Below are 20,457 nucleotides of genomic sequence, written 5' to 3' on the forward strand. Positions count from 1 at the left end.
GAGCTATGGGTTATTTAAATATGTGCTTATTTTCAAACATTTAAATAATCACCTTGTAATAATGATCAAGCTTGGTCTATATTATGTCTATTTGCCTGTTTTTAACATTTAAGTGATTACCTTAAATCTAATCAGATCTAGCCCACAGCCTTGGTTAAATTTTTGGCTAAATGGTTTGACTGTAACAGTTTTAAATTCTAAAATGAGTCTTCCAACTTTGGGGCTTCCACTAGGATCCCTGGAAGTCTCAAAGGATGAGACTCTAAGTTTGTTAAAGTACAACTGTTTGAGTCAATTCAGATTATGCAAAGTGTATTAAAATGTTGTAAATGATATCAGAAAAAATGATTATTATATCTTAAAGAAGAGAAAAAGATCCTGCAAAAGTTATATAACTTATGTGAGGTTGTGGTATAGGAAAAAAGTCAAGAGGTCGCTATCACTCTTCCTACTCTAGGGCCACCCTAAACATTTTGATGCTAGAGTCCCACAGCTAGAATGGTTCTTTAATGTTACCTAGTTCGATTGGATTTCTTTAAACGTGGGAATTCCTTGAATAGCAGTCTCAGAAAGGGCTGATGCTTTAGTGATGGGGAGCTAGCATCTTCTTTTCCATGCAGTTAATTTTACTATCAGGCAGCTGTAAAATTTAGAAAATTATCTTTGTACTGATTACTGTGCTAGGTCTGGGTATATGGATATGAATAAGACATGGTTTTATCTCAATCATTTATAATCCAAATGTGTAATGGTGGAATAGGAGAATCACACATGTAAGAAAACTTCAGAAAGCTTATAGAAAATGGAATGAAAAGTTAAGTTCACTTTGGTCCAGAAATTTTTGAAATACATGCATATTTTTTGAGAATACCATTTTCCATGAACATTCTGAAGAAGATTCCTCCTACTATGCCTGAGTGCAGTGTCCTAAAGTATCATATTAGAACTTTCTCAATTTCCACTTTTCTGCAATCCCTTGGAAACCACTGTTCTACTTTTTGTCTCTATAAGTTTGGTTTGACTCTTCTAGGTACCACATATGAATAGAATTATCCAGTATCTATTCTTTTGTGTCTGGTTTATTTTTCTGCATAATGTCTTTAAGGTTTATCCATGTTACAGCATGTTACAGAATTTCATTCCTATTAAGGCTGAATAATCTGTTGAATATTTGAGAGTACTTTAAAAAGTTTATGGAATATAAAATAAAGAATATGTTTATTTTTGTGCAAAATATTTGAAATTCACACATGCAAGGTCTTCAAAAAGTTCATGAAAAACTGCATGAATTTCACATTTTTTTTCTGCACCAAAATGTACTTATCTTTTAATTGCATTTTTCATGAACCATTTGAAGTACGTTCATATATACTACATTTTGTTTGCCCATTTTTAAAAAGATTTATTTATTTATTTGGAAGAGTTACAGCAAGAGAAGGAGAGAGAGAGAGAGAGAATGAATACCTTCTATAACTGGTTCACTCCCTAGGTGACCACAATGGCCGGGGCTGGGCCAGGCTGAAGCCAGGAGACTGGAATTTCTTCCAGGTCTCCCACATGTGTGGCAAGCACCCACGTGATTGGGCCATCCCCCACTGCTTTTCTCTGGCTGTCAGCAGGGAGCTGGATTGGAAGTGGAACAGCTGGGACATGAATTGGCACCCATATGGGATGCTGGCACTGCAGGTGGTGGCTTTACCCACTATGCCACAATGCCAGCCTCTTGCTTGTCCATTCATCAGTTGGCAGACATTGGCAAGAACGTTCTAAAATATGTAACACAAGGTTTGATAATAGTTAATCAGTAAATATTGAATGAGGATGTAATGAATGGGAGAGATATAAAGAGATAATTTCCCAGAGAAAATGATGATTGAACTAGGCCTTCATAATTTTGCTAGGCAGAAAAATGGTGGTCTTAATTCAGTTTAATAGCTCAGTGCTAGTTACTCAGCAGGGCATCTAACAATTAGTTAAGCCGGTGCCGCGGCTCAATAGGCTAATCCTCCGCCTGTGGTGCCGGCACACCGGGTTCTAGTCCCGGTCGGGGCGCCGGATTCTGTCCCGGTTGCCCCTCTTCCAGGCCAGCTCTCTGCTGTGGCCAGGGAGTACAGTGGAGGATGGCCCAAGTCCTTGGGCCCTGCACCCCATGGGAGACCAGGATAAGTACCTGGCTCCTGCCTTCGGATCAGCGCGGTGCGCCGGCTGCAGCGCTCCGGCCACAGCGGCCATTGGAGGGTGAACCAACGGCAAAAGGAAGACCTTTCTCTCTGTCTCTCTCTCTCTCACTGTCCACTCTGCCTGTCAAAAAAAAAAATTAGTTAAAAACTTCTTTTTAAAAAAAAAAGATTTATTTATTTATTTGAAAGGCAGAGTTACAGAGAGGCAGAGAGAGAGAGAGAGAGAGAATGAATGAATGAATGAATGAGAGAGAGGTCTTCCATCCAGTGGTCCACTCCCCAGATGGCCGTAATAGCTGGAAGGGGATAGGTCTGAACATGTCGAAACTGGGAAAGAGAGTTGCAGAAAATGATTCAGTGGGAACAGAGGTGAGACATTACAGCTGTGTTTGTGAGATGCAGTCCCATTTAGCTAGAGAGTAAAGTTTGTAAAGAGGAGTAAATGGTAGGGGATAGAAGGTTGGTAAAGGGATCATGTTGTGGAGAGCCTTGAATTCTAAAATTTGGAGTTTGTATTTAATATTGTAGGTAGGCAAGAGGAACACTGCACTTTTTTTTTTTTTTCCCAGCAAGGAAGTCATGACCAAACTGTATTGGGTAGGTACATGTAAAGAGTTAGAAGTCTTTCATGAATTGAGAGCTACAATCATTTACTATTTATAGAGAACACACAATGTTCCAGGTACTATTGCAAGAAGAGGAAATGAACAAGACAGACATGCTTTCTCTTCTCTAGTGTTTATATTCTTGGTGTGTGTGTGTGTGTGTGTGTGTGTGTGTGTGTTGGGGGATAGTGTCAGGAAAAGAAAGACAAAAACATAAAAAAAGAATGAGATACTTTCACAGTATATGGAGTGTTATATAAAGTTGTAAGAAAGAGAATGTGGGGAAAGGGAATTTAAAATAGTTTTGAGAAGGAATGCCTCTCTGAGGAAGTGACCTTTGAGAACTGAGGGATTAGAAAGAACCTATCAGAAAAGTATTCCAGGGAAAGGGAACAGAAAATGTAAAGACACTAATTTGGAAAGATTTGGTTCATCTGTGAACCAGAGAGTGGTAGGAGATAAAGGTGAAAGTGGCAGGGATCACGATCACAGGGAACTTAATGAACTATGGAAAGGAATTTAAGTTTTAGTTTTAAGTGCAAAAATAATTGGCAAAGGGTTTTAGAAGGGTAATGACATGGTCAGTGATTGAATACAAACTTACTTGGGATAGTGGCCCTTGGAAAGGAGTTGAGAAGCCAACAGGCCATGTGGAGTTAAGAGCAAAATGGATTCGGCAATTGAATAAGTATTGAAGTTGAGCGTGAGTCTAAGGTCATTGTGTTGTGATGCTGTTAGGCTTAGAGTAAATGTACCATTTTTAGAAATAGGAAAGTCAGTTGCAGTTGTTTTACTGGGGAAGAAGAGATAGATAATTTGTAGGTGCTCCACAATTGACAGGTAAAATATCTATATAGGACATAGCTAGAAAAATAGGTTTAATGCTTAGGAGAGAATATAGGGCCAGAAAAAAGCCCGGCTTCATAAGCATGGAGTATCATGGGATTTTAAGGAAAGAGGATGTAGAGGAAAAAAGTAAGAGTAGAAGTTGAAGACAAAACTTTTTTAGGGGGCAACTATTTGGAGTTAGGAAGGAGGCTGAGGAAAAATAATTTGAGGTTTAAAACAAAGTGCAACGTCACCAAAGTCAGGGAGGATGAAATATGAAGAAGGAAGGGCTGGGGAAGGAAAGCCAGAAGTGGAGGGAGGAGGCAGAGTATGAATTTGGTAAGTCATTGGTGACCTTTAAATGGGAGGAAGGAGATGAAATCAAGCTGCAGAGAGTGGGCAGTGAGGAAGTAGACGTTTTCCAGTTGAAAAATCATTATTTTTAAAATTTGCAAATAGTATTCATTGTGGAAAACGTGGATACTTAACACATCTTTAAGTATCTGCGCTCGTGAGGCTGGCATTGTGGTGTAGTGGGTTTGCTGCTACCTGCAATGTCAGCACCCCATATGGGTGCCAGTTTAAGTCCCAGCTGCTCCACTTCCGATCCAGCTTCCTTCTAATGTACCTGGGAAAGCAGCCGAAGATAGCTCAAGTACTTGGGTCCCTGCCACCCATGTTGGAGACCGGGATGGAGTTCTAGGCGCCTGGCTTCAGCCTGGCCCAGCCTCAGCCACTGTGGCCGTTTGGGGAGTGAAACAGCAGATGGAAGATTGATCTCTCTGTAACTCTGCCGTTCAATTAATCAAAACAAATCTAAAAAAAAAAAAAATGCCCTCTGCTGGGATTCAAGGAGAAGTATCATGATTCTTCTGTTCATGAAGATTACAGTGTGGGAGAGAGACATATAATTAAAAATTCGCCATTCCTTAATTCCTTTATGTCTTCAGTTCTTCCCTCTGATTAGAGTCCACACTCCATTATTAAAATTATCCTTGTGAATATATCTTCAACAGACTTGTTCATCTCCCCCACCATTGTAGTTACCTAATTAAATTCCAACACTTGTTAAATTCAGCTCTTCATATATTCCTTGCCTGTACCTGGGCAGCTGAATGTGGAGAAAAAACACAACTGTGCTCACTTGTCTCACATTAAATTAATGACTACTAACTTCACATGGGCCCTTAGTACTGCCCAGCTTAACTTCAGCATTTCCACAGTTCATTTGCCCTGTTTCCTAGATGACAGTTTTATGTATTCTTTTATTTTTTCTGTAAATTGATAATCCTTCTTTCCTTCATTAAAAAAAAAAGATTTATTTATTTATTTGAGAGGCAGGGTTATAGGTAGAGAGAGGGAGAGACAAAGAACAAGGTCTTCTATCTGCTGGTTCACCGCTGGCACCTGGCTCCTGGCTTCAGATTGACCTAGCTCCAGCAGTTGTGGCCATTTGGAAGAGCGCTCTCTCTCTCTCTCTCTCTCTCTCTCTCTCTCTCTCTCTCTCTCTCTTTCTGTAACTCTGCCTTTCAAATAAACAAATAAATCTTTAAAAGAAAAAAAAAAAGATGCTCACATTCCACATTGGAGGGCCAGGTGTGATTCCTGGCTCTGGCTCCTGACTCTAGCTTTCTGCCACTGCAGACTCTGGGAGGCAGCAGTGATGGTTTGAGTAATTGGTTCTTGCAACTCAGTGGAAACCTGGATTGTGTTCCTGGCCCTAGTCCAGCTCTGTCTGTAGTGGACATTTGGGACGTATAGCAGCAGATGGAATTTCTTTCTCTCTCAGTCTGTTTCTGTCTCTTTTTTTGCATCTCAAATAAAATAAATATTGACATTCTAAGCATTGTTTAATTTAAATCAATCCATGGGTTCAAACCTATTGTGTTTGACCTTTCACAAATCCCTGTACCTGATTTATCAAATATAATAGTGTGACATAAGGAAATAGAAAGGAATATTTTTCTCCTCTAAATCTGCATGCTGCATGCTGCTAAGAAGAGTTGAATGGTGATGGCACCATATTTTGCTATGATACAGTGAAATAACTTTTCAGATTATAAGTTATGGGGCCAGGGCTGGCACTTTGGTCTGGGAAAGCAATAGAGATGGCTCAAGTCCTTGGGCCCCTGCACCTGCGTGGGAGACCTGGAAGAAGCTCCTGGCTCCTGGCTTCAGATTGGCACAGTTCTGGCCGTTGTGGCCAATTGGGGAGTGAACCAGTGGATGGAAGACCTCTCTCTTTCTCTCTCTCTCTCCTCTCTGTGTGTAGTTCTGACTTTCAAATAAATAAAAAATCTTTAAAAAAAAATAACTTTACAGGACCTACAAAACATTGCCATTTTATTTATTTATTTTTAAAGTTGTATTTATTTATTTTATTTAAAATCAGAATTATGGGAAGGGAGAGGGAGGGATGAAAGGAGGGAGAGAGAGGTCTTCCATCCACTGGTTCGTTCCCCAAATGGCCACAGTGGCTAGGGCTGGGCCAGGCAGAAGCCAGGAGCCAGGAGCTTCATCTGGGTCTGCCGTGTGGGTACAGTGACCCAAGGACTTGGATCATCCTCCACTGCTTTCTTAGGCACATTAGCAAGGAGCTGGATCAGAAGTGGAGCAGCTAGAACTTGAACCATTGCCCATATGGGATGCTGGCTGGCTCTGCAGATGGTGGCTTAATCCACTATGCCACAATGCTGTCTCCCATTTTATTTATTTCCAAAAAGGTTGACTTTCATTTGCTTGAAAGGCAGGGCAAGAGAGGGAGAAAGAGAGAGAAAGAGATTTCTTCATCTGCTGGTTCAACTCCCCAAATGCCTGCAACAGCCAGGGCTAGGACAGGCCAAAGCCGGGATCCTGGGACGCAATCCACGTCTCTCCCATGGGTGGCAGGTTTAATTTAAAGCACGGTGCATGCGTGGCCCAAGCACTTGAGCTGTCATCTATTGCCTCCCAGGATGCATTAGTGGGAAGCTGAATCAGGTACAGAGTAGCTGGGACTACAACCAAAACTCTAGTATGGGATATGGGCATCCCAAGTGTCAGCTTAATTTACTGTGCTACAATGCCTGCCCCAACATTACTATTTTAAATTTTGTTTGTAAATTGTCTTTTAAGGGACCATTTGGATATAATTCAGTAAACAAAGTTGATCTGAGCTGTTCAAGCATTAAATTACTCCGATCTAAAAACATAGCTCTTCAAAAGCTATGCTTCCTAAAACAGTTGAATGAGTTCATTTACCAGTTGTAATGACTTAAATAGTAATTTTTGAGAATTATGAACAAGTGTAAAGGACAAAATAATATATAAGATGCTAGATTAGTTACCATGTTATAAATTGTTTGAAGAATTTAATTATATTTGTGTATTAACAATAAAATCAGGAGTGTGATGGTGATTATATGATGAATGTTTATCATCCCTTTCATATCAGGATGGCTGCTGCTCCCCTCCTCCCAAGACGTACAACCACATATTTTAGTCCTAAAGAGATTATCTCTGTTCTCCCTGAAAAAATATTTGTAGAATTTAAATTGGAAAGTTCATTCAGAAAATAAACAAAAGATAGTTTACCTCTTTTTTTCTAAATGTATTTATTTTTTGCTAAATTTGTTGATGCTGATTGATGTGTAGATATGTTGACCTTTAATAACCAAACAAATGAAATAAGTGTGAAAATAACAAAATATTCACACACATAATTATATATGTCCTTTTACCCCTTCTGGCTTCATTAGTATAGTAAAACCTTTTTTTATTATGTGATACCAACCTTTTATATCTCCATTTCAGAATAATACTTCAGGACAATTTTGGGGAGAAAAATCTACAGTTGTTGTCTTGTTGTTCACAGGAAGGGAGGCAATAATAAGTTAATAAAGATCTATCATCGGGATGGTAAATATGGCTTTTCTGATCCTCTGACATTTAATTCTGTTGTGGAGCTCATTAACCACTATCATCATGAATCTCTTGCTCAGTACAATCCCAAACTTGACGTGAAGCTAATGTACCCAGTATCCAGATACCAACAGGTACGATTATGGGGGTTCTTGATAGCTGCTTAGCAAGTCATTATTTAACAACATAGTTTGATTCTATTTGCCAGGCTTATCTGTTGTTTTTTTTTTTTTTTTAATTGAGTTGTAAAAAATTTCCTACTTAAGATTTTAAATGTTTTTGGAACTTTTGAGGCTACCTTTCTGTGACAGTTTTTTGCATGTATTTAACTTCATATAAAAATGCTTCTCTTCTATGTTTCACATTTAAACCTCATTTCTTTATTTTAAAATTTTTAATTATTTTAATGTGATTTAAATCCTGATGTTAATGTTAAAAAGGATTTTGTACTGTTGCATGCTTAATAATAATAAAATTTAAAAATTATTGGTTGTGGAAAAACATCAGAATTGTTAACATTTTTTATTTTTTTTCATTTTGCCTGTACAGGATCAGTTGGTAAAAGAAGACAACATTGATGCAGTAGGTAAAAAACTACAAGAGTACCACTCTCAGTATCAGGAAAAGAGTAAGGAATATGATAGATTATATGAAGAATATACCAGAACATCCCAGGTTAGTATATTTGTATTTGGGCTCATAAGTATGCAATGCTATAGTTACCTTATATTTTCCATAATTCACTTGATGACCTTTAGCTGTCTTAATATGAGGGTACTTCAGAAAGTTTGTTATGGGTTGGTGTTGTGGCTCAGCTGGTTAAGCTGCTGCCTGCGATACTGGCATCCCATGTCAGAGTTCTGGTTCTTGTCCCTGCTGCTCTGCTTCTGCTCCAGCTCCCTGCTAATGCACGAGAAAGCAGTGGGAGAAGCCCAAGTACTTGGGCCCTGCCACCCATGTAGAAGATCCTGATGGAGTTTCAGACTCCTGGCTTCACCTGGTTTAGCCCTGACCATTGTGACATTTTGGAAAATGGACCAGCAGATGGAAGATCTCTCTCTCTCTTTCCACCTCTCCCTCTCTCTGTCACTCTGCCTTTCAAATAAATAAAAGAAAAAAGTTTGTTTATAATTGGAAAAAAAGATAAATTTATTTTGATACAAAGAATTGAAATCCATGCATACTTATATATATGTATATATTGTCCATTTACTTTTTAAAAAAGATTTTATTTTTATTTATTTGAAAGACAGAGTTACAGAGATAGGTAGAGACAGAGAGAGAGGTCTTCCATCCGCTGGTTCACTCCCCAGATGGCCGCAAAAGTCAGAGCTGCACCGATCCGAAGTCAGGAGCCAGGAGCTTCTTCCGGGTCTCCCATGTGGCTGCAGGGGCCCAAGAACTTGGGCCATCTTCTACTGCTTTCCCAGGCCTCAGCAAAGAGCTAGGCGCTTCAGGCCAGGGCTTTAACCCTCTGTGCCACAGTGCTGGCCCTGTCCATTTAATTTTGAAGATCCTCCAAAAACATGAATTTTATAAGCTTATCTTTTAATTTAGTTTTCTGTGAACTTTTTTTTTTTTTTTTTTTTTTTTTTTTGACAGGCAGAGTGGACAGTGAGAGAAAGAGACAGAGAGAAAGTCTTCCTTTTTGCCATTGGTTCACCCTCCAATGGCCGCCGTGGCCGGTGCACCGTGCTGATCCGAAGCCAGGAGCCAGGTACTTATCCTGGTCTCCCATGGGGTGCAGGGCCCAAGCACTTGGGCCATCCTCCGCTGCACTCCCTGGCCATAGCAGAGAGCTGGCCTGGAAGAGGGGCAACCGGGACAGAATCCGGTGCCCCGACCGGGACTAGAACCCAGTGTGCCGGTGCCGCAAGGCGGAGGATTAGCCTAGTGAGCCGTGGCGCTGGCCTGTTTTCTGTGAACTTTTAAAAGTACCCTTCCTTATATCTTAAACACCTTTTTGAGATTTTGATCATGCAATTCACCCATTCATAAATCATTTTTTTGATTAATGATATGGTTTATATCAATATTAGCTGATTGCAAGTGACAAAAATAACAAAAGCTTCAGGCAGAAATTTTCTTTCATGTGTTTAGAGGTGGTATGGAGGTATTATGGCAACTCCAATCATTAGGACTTCAGGCTTCTTCCACTTTGTTGCCTTGTGTGGAAGTTGACTTACTGGTCAGCCATCACAAGCAAACAAGAAGGAAGAACAGGAAGAAGAAAGAAAGGTTTCCTATTTTTAAGGCAACTTCCTTGAAGGAGCACACACTGCTTTCATTTGCTTTCATGGTTAGAACTTAGTCATATTGTCAGACTTAGCTATAGAGGAGGTTGAGAAATCGAGTCTCAGACTTGATTGGGTGAGCGCAACTAACATTTGGAGATTTACTGAGGAAGGAAAAGCAAATGAATAGAGTTGTGGGAACACCTAGACTAGTCTAAACCACGTAATTTCTATATCATTCTTTAATAACCAGTAATAATTATTTTATCATATTTTTGATAAGAACAAAATTCTATTAGATAATTTATTTCTTTTCTTAACAAATTCTTACTCCTTATTTTGTTACTGTTTTCTTTTTTTAGCTAGACTTGGATTGGCTTAATTTGCCCTAAGTTGTTATTTAGTTCATAAAAAATGTTGGGAATTTTGATGAAGTCTTCAGGGAAGTTTATCATGTATAATGTTTAGGTTAGTACTGGCCTAAGAATATTATCACTCACATTTCTCATGAAACATTGTCTTGAAACACAAGTTATTACTTTGAACCTCAAATGATTTATAGAAGCATTAGTTCATGTTGATTCTATTAAATTGAATTCCAAGTGAATTCTCACTTCAAAAGCACTGAACTTTTTTAATGTCTATTTTTTAAATTATTGATTTGAGTTTATTATATCCTTTATTCTACTTTCTTTCAGTTTAATTTGCTTTTTTTAAGCTTGCTCATGTGGGAGCTTTTATTCGTTGGTTTAAAAACTGTTATCTTAGAAAATAAGCATTTAAAGCTATAAATTTTGTGATAAGCAATGCTTTAGGTATGTCCCTCAAATTTTGTTATACTATATTTTCATTTTCATTCAGTTGTAAATATATTCTTATTTTCTTTTGTATTTCTTTTTTGGTCCATATGTTATTTACTTGCTTAGTTTTAAAGATTTATTTATTTTATTGTACTTGAAAGCCAGAGAGAGACAGAGAGCTCTTCCATCCACTGATTTACTCCCCAGAAACCCATAGCAGCTGATATAGGATGTGAGCATCCCAAATGGCATCCTTTATTTATTTATTTATGATTTACTTATTTATTTGAAAGGCAGAGCTACAGAGAGGCAGAGGCAGAGGCAGACATAGAGAGGTCCTCTATCCAGTGGTTCACTCCCCAAATGGTCACAGTGAATCCTGGCTATCCAGAGTCAGGAGCCCAGAGCTTCTTTCAGGTCTCTTTCATGGATGCTGTGGCCCAAGGACTTGGGCCATCCTCTGCTGCTTTCCCAGGCACGTTAGCAGAGAGCTGGATCGGATGTGGAGCAGCCGGGACTTGAACCGGCACCCACATGGGATGCCTGCACTGCAGGCAGCAGCTTTACCTGCTATGCCACAGCACTGCCCCCACCATGACATCTTAACTACTGTGCCAAATGCCTACCTCTTTTATTTATTTATCTTTTATTTATTTAATTTTATTTGAAAGAGTATGAGAGAGTGCCATGTGTAATATAATCTCTAGAAATTCGGACTCTTAGATAACTTCTTTATTTCTAATTTAATCTATTGTAAGTGAACATATTCATTAATGTTACAGTGTTTTGAAATTTATTGACTTATTTCATGACTAGCATATGCCTATCTTTTGTGTATTCTGCAATTGGTATAGTGTGCTATAAATTTCAATTAGGTCAAAGTAATTGGCAATATTATTCAGATATCCTGTAGTTTCACTGATTTGTTAATTATTCTGTCAGTTATAGAGAAGGATTCTTAAAATCTTTATTTTAGTTATGTCAGTTTTTGCTTTACTCATATTGAAATTATTATTATTAGGTATTCATACATTTTTGGCAAGTTTACCAATATGAAATGATCTTTTTTTTTTTTTTTTGACAGGCAGAGTAGACAGTGAGAGAGAGAGACAGAGAGAAAGGTCTTCCTTTGCCGTTGGTTCACCCTCCAATGGCCGCCGCGGCCAGCGCGCTGCGGCCGGCGCACCGCACTGATCCGATGGCAGGAGCCAGGAGCCAGGTGCTTTTCCTGGTCTCCCATGGGGTGCAGGGCCCAAGCACCTGGGCCATCCTCCACTGCACTCCCTGGCCACAGCAGAGGGCTGGCCTGGAAGAGGGGCAACCAGGATAGAATCCGGCGCCCCAACCGGGACTAGAACCCGGTGTGCCGGTGCTGCTAGGCGGAGGATTAGCCTAGTGAGCCGCGGCGCCGGCCCGAAATGATCTTTTTATATCTGATGATTCTCCTGTCTTGAAATTTACCTTGATATGTGCCCACAAGCTCTCATATGCTGATTTTTGCATGATATATACTTTTCTGTTCTTTATTTTCAGTCTGCCATGTGCATCTCTTATAGACAGCTTATAATTGAGTCTGATTTTTAAACAAAAATCCAGCCTGACAGTCTTTGCCTTTTGTTTGCAGTGTACAATGTGTTTGTACTCATATTTCTTATACTTATTTGATGGAGCTGAATTTATAGTTATTGTTTGTTATTTGCTTTTTATTTGTTTCATCTTTTTGTTGTTGTTCCTCTATAGCTCTACTCTGTTACTACCTTCTTTTGGGTCAAACCATTTTTAGTTTTTCATTTTAGTTCATCATCTATCTTTTTTTTAATTTTTGACAGGCAGAGTGGACAGTGAGAGAGAGAGAGAGAGAAAGGTCTTCCTTTTTGCCGTTGGTTCACCCTCCAATGGCCGCCGCGGCCAGCGCACCGCGCTGATCCACCGCAAGGCGGAGGATTAGCCTAGTGAGCCGTGGCGCTGGCCTTCATCATCTATCTTTGTAAGCTATAGCCTTTTTAATTTTAGTTTACTTTTTTTTTTTTTTTGACAGGCAGAGTGGATAGTGAGAGAGAGAGAGACAGAGAGAAAGGTCTTCCTTTTGCTGTTGGTTCACCCTCCAATGGCCGCCACGGCTGGCGCGCTGCAGCCAGCGCACCGCACTGATCCAAAGGCAGGAGCCAGGTGCTTCTCCTGGTCTCCCATGGGGTGCAGGGCCCAAGGACTTGGGCCATTCTCCACTGCCTTCCCTGGCCACAGCAAAGAGCTGGCCTGGAAAAGAGGCAACCGGGACAGACTCCAGCGCCCCGACCGGGACTAGAACCCAGCGTGCCGGCGCCGCTAGGTGGAGGATTAGCCTAGTGAGCCGTGGCGCCGGCCTTAATTTACTTATTTTAAAAAATATTTGTTTGTTTGAAAGAGTGATAGAGAAAGCAAGAAAAGAGAAAGAGAGCTTTTATTCACTGGTACACTTCCTAAATGCCTGCAACAGCCAGGCTTGGGCCAGGCTGAAGCCAGGAAACTGGAACTCTATTTGGGTCTCCCACGTGGGTTATAGGGACCCGAGTACTTGGTCATCATCTGCTACCTTCCTGGGCACATTAACAGGAAGTTGAATAGAGAACAGAGTAGCTAGGACTTGAACTAGGCACTCTGATATGGAATGTGGGCACCCCACATAGTGTCTTCACCTGCTGTGTTACAATGCCTGTCCCTGCTGTATGGATTACATTATAATATATATAGTCTTATTTTATCATGGCATACTTAGAGTTCATGTTGTACCATGTATCATGTAAATTTCCACCTCATTGTTATCACTATATGTTTTAGATCTGCATTTTGCAACTCCGCTATTCACTGTTACAATATTTGCAGCAAGTATTCCATTGTCTTTTAAAATAGACTTAGAGAAGCAAAAAAGAGGATCTTTTGTATTTATTCACATGGATTTTCTGTTTCAGGAATTTTTCATTTCTTTCTTTAAATCTGGGCTATACTCTTATACTTCTATTAGGACAGGTCATTTGACAGCAAATTGTATTGGCTTTCATTTACCTGGTAGTCTGATGTATATGTATTTTGCCTTCATTGGAATTTTTTTAAAATTTTATTTAAATTTAATTTCATTGTGGTAAATATAGATTGCAAAACTTACATAAAAAAGATTTCAAATAAATGAAAATACAACTCAAAGAACTAGAAAAGCAAGAACAAATCAAACTTTGTTTTGTTTTGTTTTAGGAGAAAAGAAGTAATAAGGATCAGAGTAAGGCTAAAGAGTTGATATTAATATCCAAAGTGATCTATAGAGTTGATCTAATCCCTTTACTAAAATTGATTAACAAAACAGAAAGGTGATTTAAAAAAAAAGATAAAAAGAATAAACAAACCTTCAGTTAGCTAGGAAAAAAGAGAGGATCCAAATAAATAAAATCAGAGATGAAAAAGAGAACATTACAATTGATTGCACAGAAATACAAAGGATCATTTAGGGACTATTGTGAATGACTATGTCAACAAATTGGAAAATACAAAAGAAATAGATTAATTCCTGGGCATATATAACCATGGTTCTATCAAGATTGAACCATGAAGAAACAGAAAACCTAAACACACTGGTAACAAGGAAAATTGAATCAGTAATAAAAAAATCTCTCAAAGAAACCCAAGACTAGATGGTTTCACTACTGAATTCTATCAAACTTTTATTTATTTGAAAGAGTAACAGAGAGAGAGAGAGAGAGAGAGAGAGAGAGAGAGAGAGATCTTCCATCTGTTAGTTCACTCCAAGAGGCTGCAGTGGTATAGGCTTAGCCAAGCAAAAGCCAGGATCCGGAAGCTTCTTCCAGGTCTCCCATGTGAGTAGCAGGGGCCCAAGCACTTCGGCCATCTTTACTGCTTTCCCCAGGACATTAGCAGGGAGCTGGATTGGAAATGTAGCAGCCGGGACATGAACTGGCACCCATGTGGGATGCTGGCATTGCCAGTGGCTGCTTTACCCACCTTGCCACAATACTGACCCCCTTATCAAATTTTTAATGACCCCTTTATCAAATTTTTAAAGAATAACTAGCACTAGATCTTCTCAAATTATCCCAAAAAACTGAAAGGGAAGGAATTCTTCCAAACTCACTTTATGAGACCTGCAATATATTGATACCAAGACCAGACAATGTCATGACAAAAAAAATTAAGATTAATATCTTATAGAATACAAATTAAAAATTCAGAAAACTGAATCCAACAGCACATCAGAATGCTTATGTACCATGATCAGGTGGGGTTTATGCCAGGGACATGAGCATGGTTCAACGTAGACAAATCAATAAACACAACATACCACATCAATGCAATAAAGGACAAAAACAATAGGATCATCTCAAAAGATGTGGGGAAAAAATCCAAAAAAATTCAGCAATGCTTCACAATAAAAACTCTCTACAAATTAGGTGTAGAAAATATATACCTCATTACAGTTAATGTCATATATAATAAACCCACTGCTAACATAATATAGAATGGGGAAAAGTTGAAAGCATTTCCTCAAGATCTGAAACAAGACAAGGATTCCTGCTTTTACTGCTCTTGTTTAATAATATTGGAAGTCTTAGCCACAGAAATTATGGAAAAGAGGGATAGAAAGGGAATCCAAACTGGAAAGAAGAATTTAAACTGTTTCTGTTTGAAGGTGATATGACTACATACACATCTAAAGACTCCATCAAGAACTGTTAGGACTGGGGATGGTGTTGTGATGTAGTGGGTTAAACCACCATTTGCAAAGCTGGTACCCCATATAAGAGTGACAGTTCGAGTCCTGGCTTCTTGGCTTCCAATCTAACTTCTGGTTAATGCAACTGGGAAGGCAAAAGAAGATGACCCAAGTAACTTGGGCCCCTGTGGAAGACCCCCCGCCAACAATGTGGAAGACCAGGATGGAGTTTCTGGCTCTTGGCATTGGCTTGGCCCAGACCTGGCCTTTGTGGCTCTTTGAGAAGTCAACTAGCAGTTGGAAAGTCTCTCCCTCTCTCTATCTCTCTGTTGTTCTGCCTTTCAAACAAATAAAGAAATCTTTTTTTAAAGCTGTTAGAACTGGTAAATTAGTTCAGTAAAGTTGTAGGATGTAAGACCAGCATACAAAAATCAGTACTGTTTCTCTATAATAATGAAATAGTTGAAATCAAGAAAGCAATTACAGTTACAGTAGCGATGAGAAAAATGTAAAATACCTAGAAGTAAATTTAACCGAGGAGGTGAAAGAACTCTACAATGAAAACTGTAAAATACTGATGAAAGAAATTAAAGAGGATACAAAAAAATGGAAAAACATCCTATATTTATGGATTGGAAGATTTTTTTTTCATTTTATTTGAAAGGGAGAGAGGAAGGGAGAGAGAAAAAAATCTCCCATTTGTCACTCCCCAAATGTCCACAGCAGCCAGGGCTGAACCAGACTAAAGTGAGGAGCCTGGAACTCAATCCAGGTCCACCAGGTGGGTGGCAGAGGCTGAAGTGCTTGAGCCATTACCTGCTGTCCCTCAAGGTGTGCATTAGTAGGAAGCTGGATCAGAAGTGAAAGAGTCAGAACTTGATCCAGGCACTCTGATATGGTATGTGGCATCCCAAGCAATGACTCAACCAAGCACCTGCACTGGGAGAATTATTATTAATACTCAAAGTGATCTGCAGATTTGATGTAATCCCTATCAAAATACCAATGACATTCTTTAGGAGAATAGAAAAAACTCTTCTAAAATTTGAATGGAGCCTCAGAAGACCCAGAATAACCAAAGTAATCCTGAGCAAAATGAAAAATGCTGGATACATCATAATATTGGACTTCAAAACATACTGCAAAACTGTAGTAAACAAAGCAGTATGGTACTGGCATAAAGACAGAGATAGATTGATGGAACAGAATAGACAATTCAGAAATGAATCCACATATTTCCAGCCAACTGATTTTTCAATGAAGGCAGGAAGAACATACATTGGAGAATGGACGGTCTGCAATAAATGCTGCTGAGATATTGATATACGGTAAAATAAAACTATACTCCACCATTCCATTCTCTCAACAAATATAAAAATCAACTCAAAATGGATAAAAGACTTAAATGAAAGACCTGAAATTATCACAAGAAAATACAGTGGATGGGGGCTGGCTCTGTGACATAGGGGGTAAAGCCACCACCTGCAGTGCTGGCACTCCGTATGGGCGCTGGTCCCAGTCCTGGTTGCTCCACTTCTGATCCATCTCTCTGCTATGGCCTGGGAATGCTGTCAAAGATGGCCCAAGCAATTGGGCCCCCGTCCCCAAGTGGGAGATCTGGAAGAAGCTCCTGGTTCCTGGCTTTGGATCAGCCCAGCCAAGTATTCTAAGCTCCTGGTTTTGGCCTGGGTCAGCCCCGGCCATTGCAGCCATTTAAGAAGTGAACGAGCAGATGGAAGAGCTGTCTGACTCTCCCTAACTCTTCCTTTCAAATAAATAAATTTTTAAAAATCTTATATACAACTAAGGAAACAACAGAGTGAAGAGACAACCTACAGAATGAGAGAAAATTTTTGCAAACCATTCATATGATAAGGAATTGATATCTAGAATATGTGAGCAACCTTCCACCCCCAAGTAATTCAATTAGAAAATAGATGATCTGGCGCCGGAGTTATGACATAGTGGGTAAAGCCACTGCCTGTGACACTGGCATCTCATATGGGCACATGTTTTTGTCCAGACTGCTCCACTTCCTATCCACTTCCCTGTCAGTGACCTGAGTAAAGCAATGGAAGATGGCCCAAATATTTGTGCTCCTGCTACCCATGCAGGACACCTGGCCCAGCCCCAGCTGTTGTGATCATGTGGGAGCAAACTAGTGAATGAAAGATCTCTTTTTGTCTTTCCCTCTCTTTCTGTAACCCCGACTTTCAAATAAATAAAACTTTTTTTTAAAAAAAGAAAATAGATGGTCTGCATAGACACTTCTCAAAAAAGGATATACAAATAGCCAAGAAGCATATTCAACATTGGTAATCATCAAGAAAATGCAAATCAAAACCACAGTGAGATAACATCAAATAGACAAAATAACAAATACTGGCAAGGATATGGAGAAAGAGAAACTTTTATACAAAATAGGAATGTAGATTAGTATAGCTATTATGAAAGACAGTATGGATGGCTGGCGCCCCAGCTCACTTGGCTAATCCTCTGCCTGCGGCGCCGGCACCCCATGTTCTAGTCCCAGTTGGGGCACCAGATTCTTTCCCGGTTGCTCCTCTTCCAGTCCAGCTCTCTGCTGTGGCCCAGGAAGGCAGTGGAGGATGGCCCAAATCCTTGGGCCCTGCACCTGCATGGGAGACCAGGAGGGGGCACCTGACTCCTGGCTCCTGGCTTCGGATCGGCGCAGCATGCCGGATATAGCGGCCATTTTGGGGGTGAACCAACGGAAAAGGAAGACCTTTCTCTCTCTCACTGTCTAACTCTGCTTGTCAAAAAAAAAAAAAAAAACTGTCATATGTTCTAGAAATTCTACTCCTGGGTATAACACGGTACTTCAAAAAGTTGACGGGGCCAGCGCCACGGCTCAATAGGCTAATCCTCTGCCTGCGGTGCCAGCACCCCGGGTTCTAGTCCCGGTCGGGGCACTGGATTCTGTCCCGGTTGCTCCTCTTCCAGTCCATCTCTGTGCTGTGGCCCGGGAGTGCAGTGGAGGATGGCCCAGGTCCTTGGGCCCTGCACCCGCGTGGGAGACCAGGAGAAGCACCTGGCTCCTGGCTTCGGATCAACGCGGTGTGCCGGCTGCAGCGGCCATTGGAGGGTGAACCAACAGTAAAGGAAGACCTTTCTCTCTCTCTCTCTCTCACTGTCTACTCTGCCTGTCCAAAAAAAAAAAAAAAAAAAAAAAAAAAAGTTGACGAAGGGGCCAGCACTGTGGTGGAGTGGGTTAAGCTGCCATCTGTAGCACTGGCATCCCATATGGGTGCCAGTTCAAGTCCTGGCTGCTCCACTTTGATCCAGCTCCCTGGTAATGTGCTTGGGAAAGCTGTAGAGAATGGCTTACGTCCTTGGGCCCCCACACCCATGTGGGAGACCCTGAAGGATGTCCTGACTCCTGGCCTTGGCTTGCCCCAGCTCTGTCTGTTGCAGTCATTTGGAGAGTGAACTAGCAGATGGAAGATCTCTCTATATCTCTCTCTCTGACTCTCCTCTTTGTAATTCTGTCTTACAAATAAATAAATTTTTTTAAAAAGGTGATGAAAAATGAATTTAAAAATACATTTATTTTGTTGCCCCAAAATTTGAAATCCATGCTATCCAAAGGAAAGGCTATCAATATGTTGAAGAGATTATCTTGGGGCCGGCACTGTGGCATAGTGAGTAAAGCCGCCGCCTGCAGTGCCGGCATCCCATATGGGCGCAGGTTTGAGTCCCGGCTGCTCCACTTCCAATCCAGCTCTCTGCTGTGGCCTGGGAAAGCAGTAGAAGATGGCTTGGGCCCTTGGGCCCCTGTACCCACGTGGGAAACCCAGAGGAAGCTCCTGGCTCCTGGCTTCAGATCGGCGCAGCTCTGGCCATTGCAGCCAATTGAGGAATGAGCCAGCGGATGGAAGACTTCTGTCTCTCTTTTTTAGAAAACTTTTATTTAATAAATATTAATTTTGAAACTACAACTTTTGGATTATAGCGGTTTTCTCCCCCGATAACCCCCCATAACCCACAAACCATCCCATCTCCTACTCCCTCTCCCATCCCATTCTTCATTAAGATTAATTTTTAATTATCTTTATATACAGAAGATCAACTTAGTATATACTAAGTAAAGATTTCAACAGTTTGCACCCACACAGATGCACAAAGTATAATGTACTGTTTGAAGAGTAGTTTTACCGTTAATTCTCATAGTACAGCACATTAAGGACAGAAATCCTACATGGGGAGTAAGCGCACAGTGACTCCTGTTGTTGATTTAACAATTGACACTCTTATTTATGATGTCAGTAATCACCTGAGGCTCTTGTCATGAGCTGCCAAGGCTATGGAAGCCTCTTGAGTTCACAAACTCCGACCTTATTTAGACAAGGCCAAAACCAAATTGGAAGGTTTCTCCTCTCTTAAGAGAAGGGTACTTTCTTCTTTGATGGCCCATTCTTTCCACTGGGATCTCATTCACAGAAATCTTTCATGTAGATCATTTTTTGCCACAGTGTCTTGTCTTTCCATGCCTGAAATGCTCTCATGGGCTTTTTAGCCAGATTCAAATGCCTTAAGGGCTGATTCTGAGGCCAGAGTGCTGTTTAGGGCATTTGCTATTCCATGAGTCTGCTGTGTGGCCCACTTCAATGCTGGATCGTTCTCTCCTTTTTTTTTTCTTTTCTTTTTTCTTTTTTAATTTTTTGACAGGCAGAGTGGACAGTGAGAAAGAGAGAGACACAGAGAAATGTCTTCCCTTTCCATTGGTTCACCCCCAATGGCGACCACAGCCAGCGCACTGTGGCCAGCACATGGCACCGATCCGAAGCAAGGAGCCAGGTGCTTCTCCTGGTCTCCCATGGGGTGCAGGGCCCAAGGACCTGGGCCATCCTCCACTGCACTCCCTGGCCACAGCAGAGAGCTGGACTGGAAGAGGAGCAATCGGGACAGAATCTGGTTCCCCAAATGGGACTAAAACCTGGTGTGCTGGCTATACAGGCAGAGGATTAGCCTATTGAGCCATGGCACCGGCCCATTCTCTCCTTTTTTATTCTGTCAATCATTATTAGCAGACACTGGCCTTATTTATGTGATCCCTTTTACACTTAATCCTATATGATCAATTATGTATTTAAACTGATCACTTTAACTAGTAAGATGGCATTGGTGCCTACCAACTTAACGGGATTTGAGTCCCATGGCACGTTTCTAGTTTACCCTTAGGGGTAAGTG

General features: G+C 40.6%; 1 protein-coding gene across 3 annotated transcripts in view; it reads left to right on the plus strand.

Moving 5' to 3' along the window:
- Positions 1-20,457, plus strand: part of PIK3R3 (phosphoinositide-3-kinase regulatory subunit 3) — a 155,006-nt gene that overhangs the window by 85,904 nt on the left and 48,645 nt on the right. For all 3 annotated transcript variants that reach the window (XM_051857838.2, XM_051857837.2, XM_070078571.1), the window contains exons 5-6: positions 7,467-7,647; positions 8,063-8,188. In XM_051857838.2, the coding sequence (XP_051713798.1) occupies positions 7,467-7,647; positions 8,063-8,188 (307 nt within the window). The remainder of the gene's footprint in view (positions 1-7,466; positions 7,648-8,062; positions 8,189-20,457) is intronic.

This window comes from Oryctolagus cuniculus, chromosome 7 (genome assembly GCF_964237555.1).
Source record: "Oryctolagus cuniculus chromosome 7, mOryCun1.1, whole genome shotgun sequence".
NCBI classification, from domain to species: domain Eukaryota; kingdom Metazoa; phylum Chordata; class Mammalia; order Lagomorpha; family Leporidae; genus Oryctolagus; species Oryctolagus cuniculus.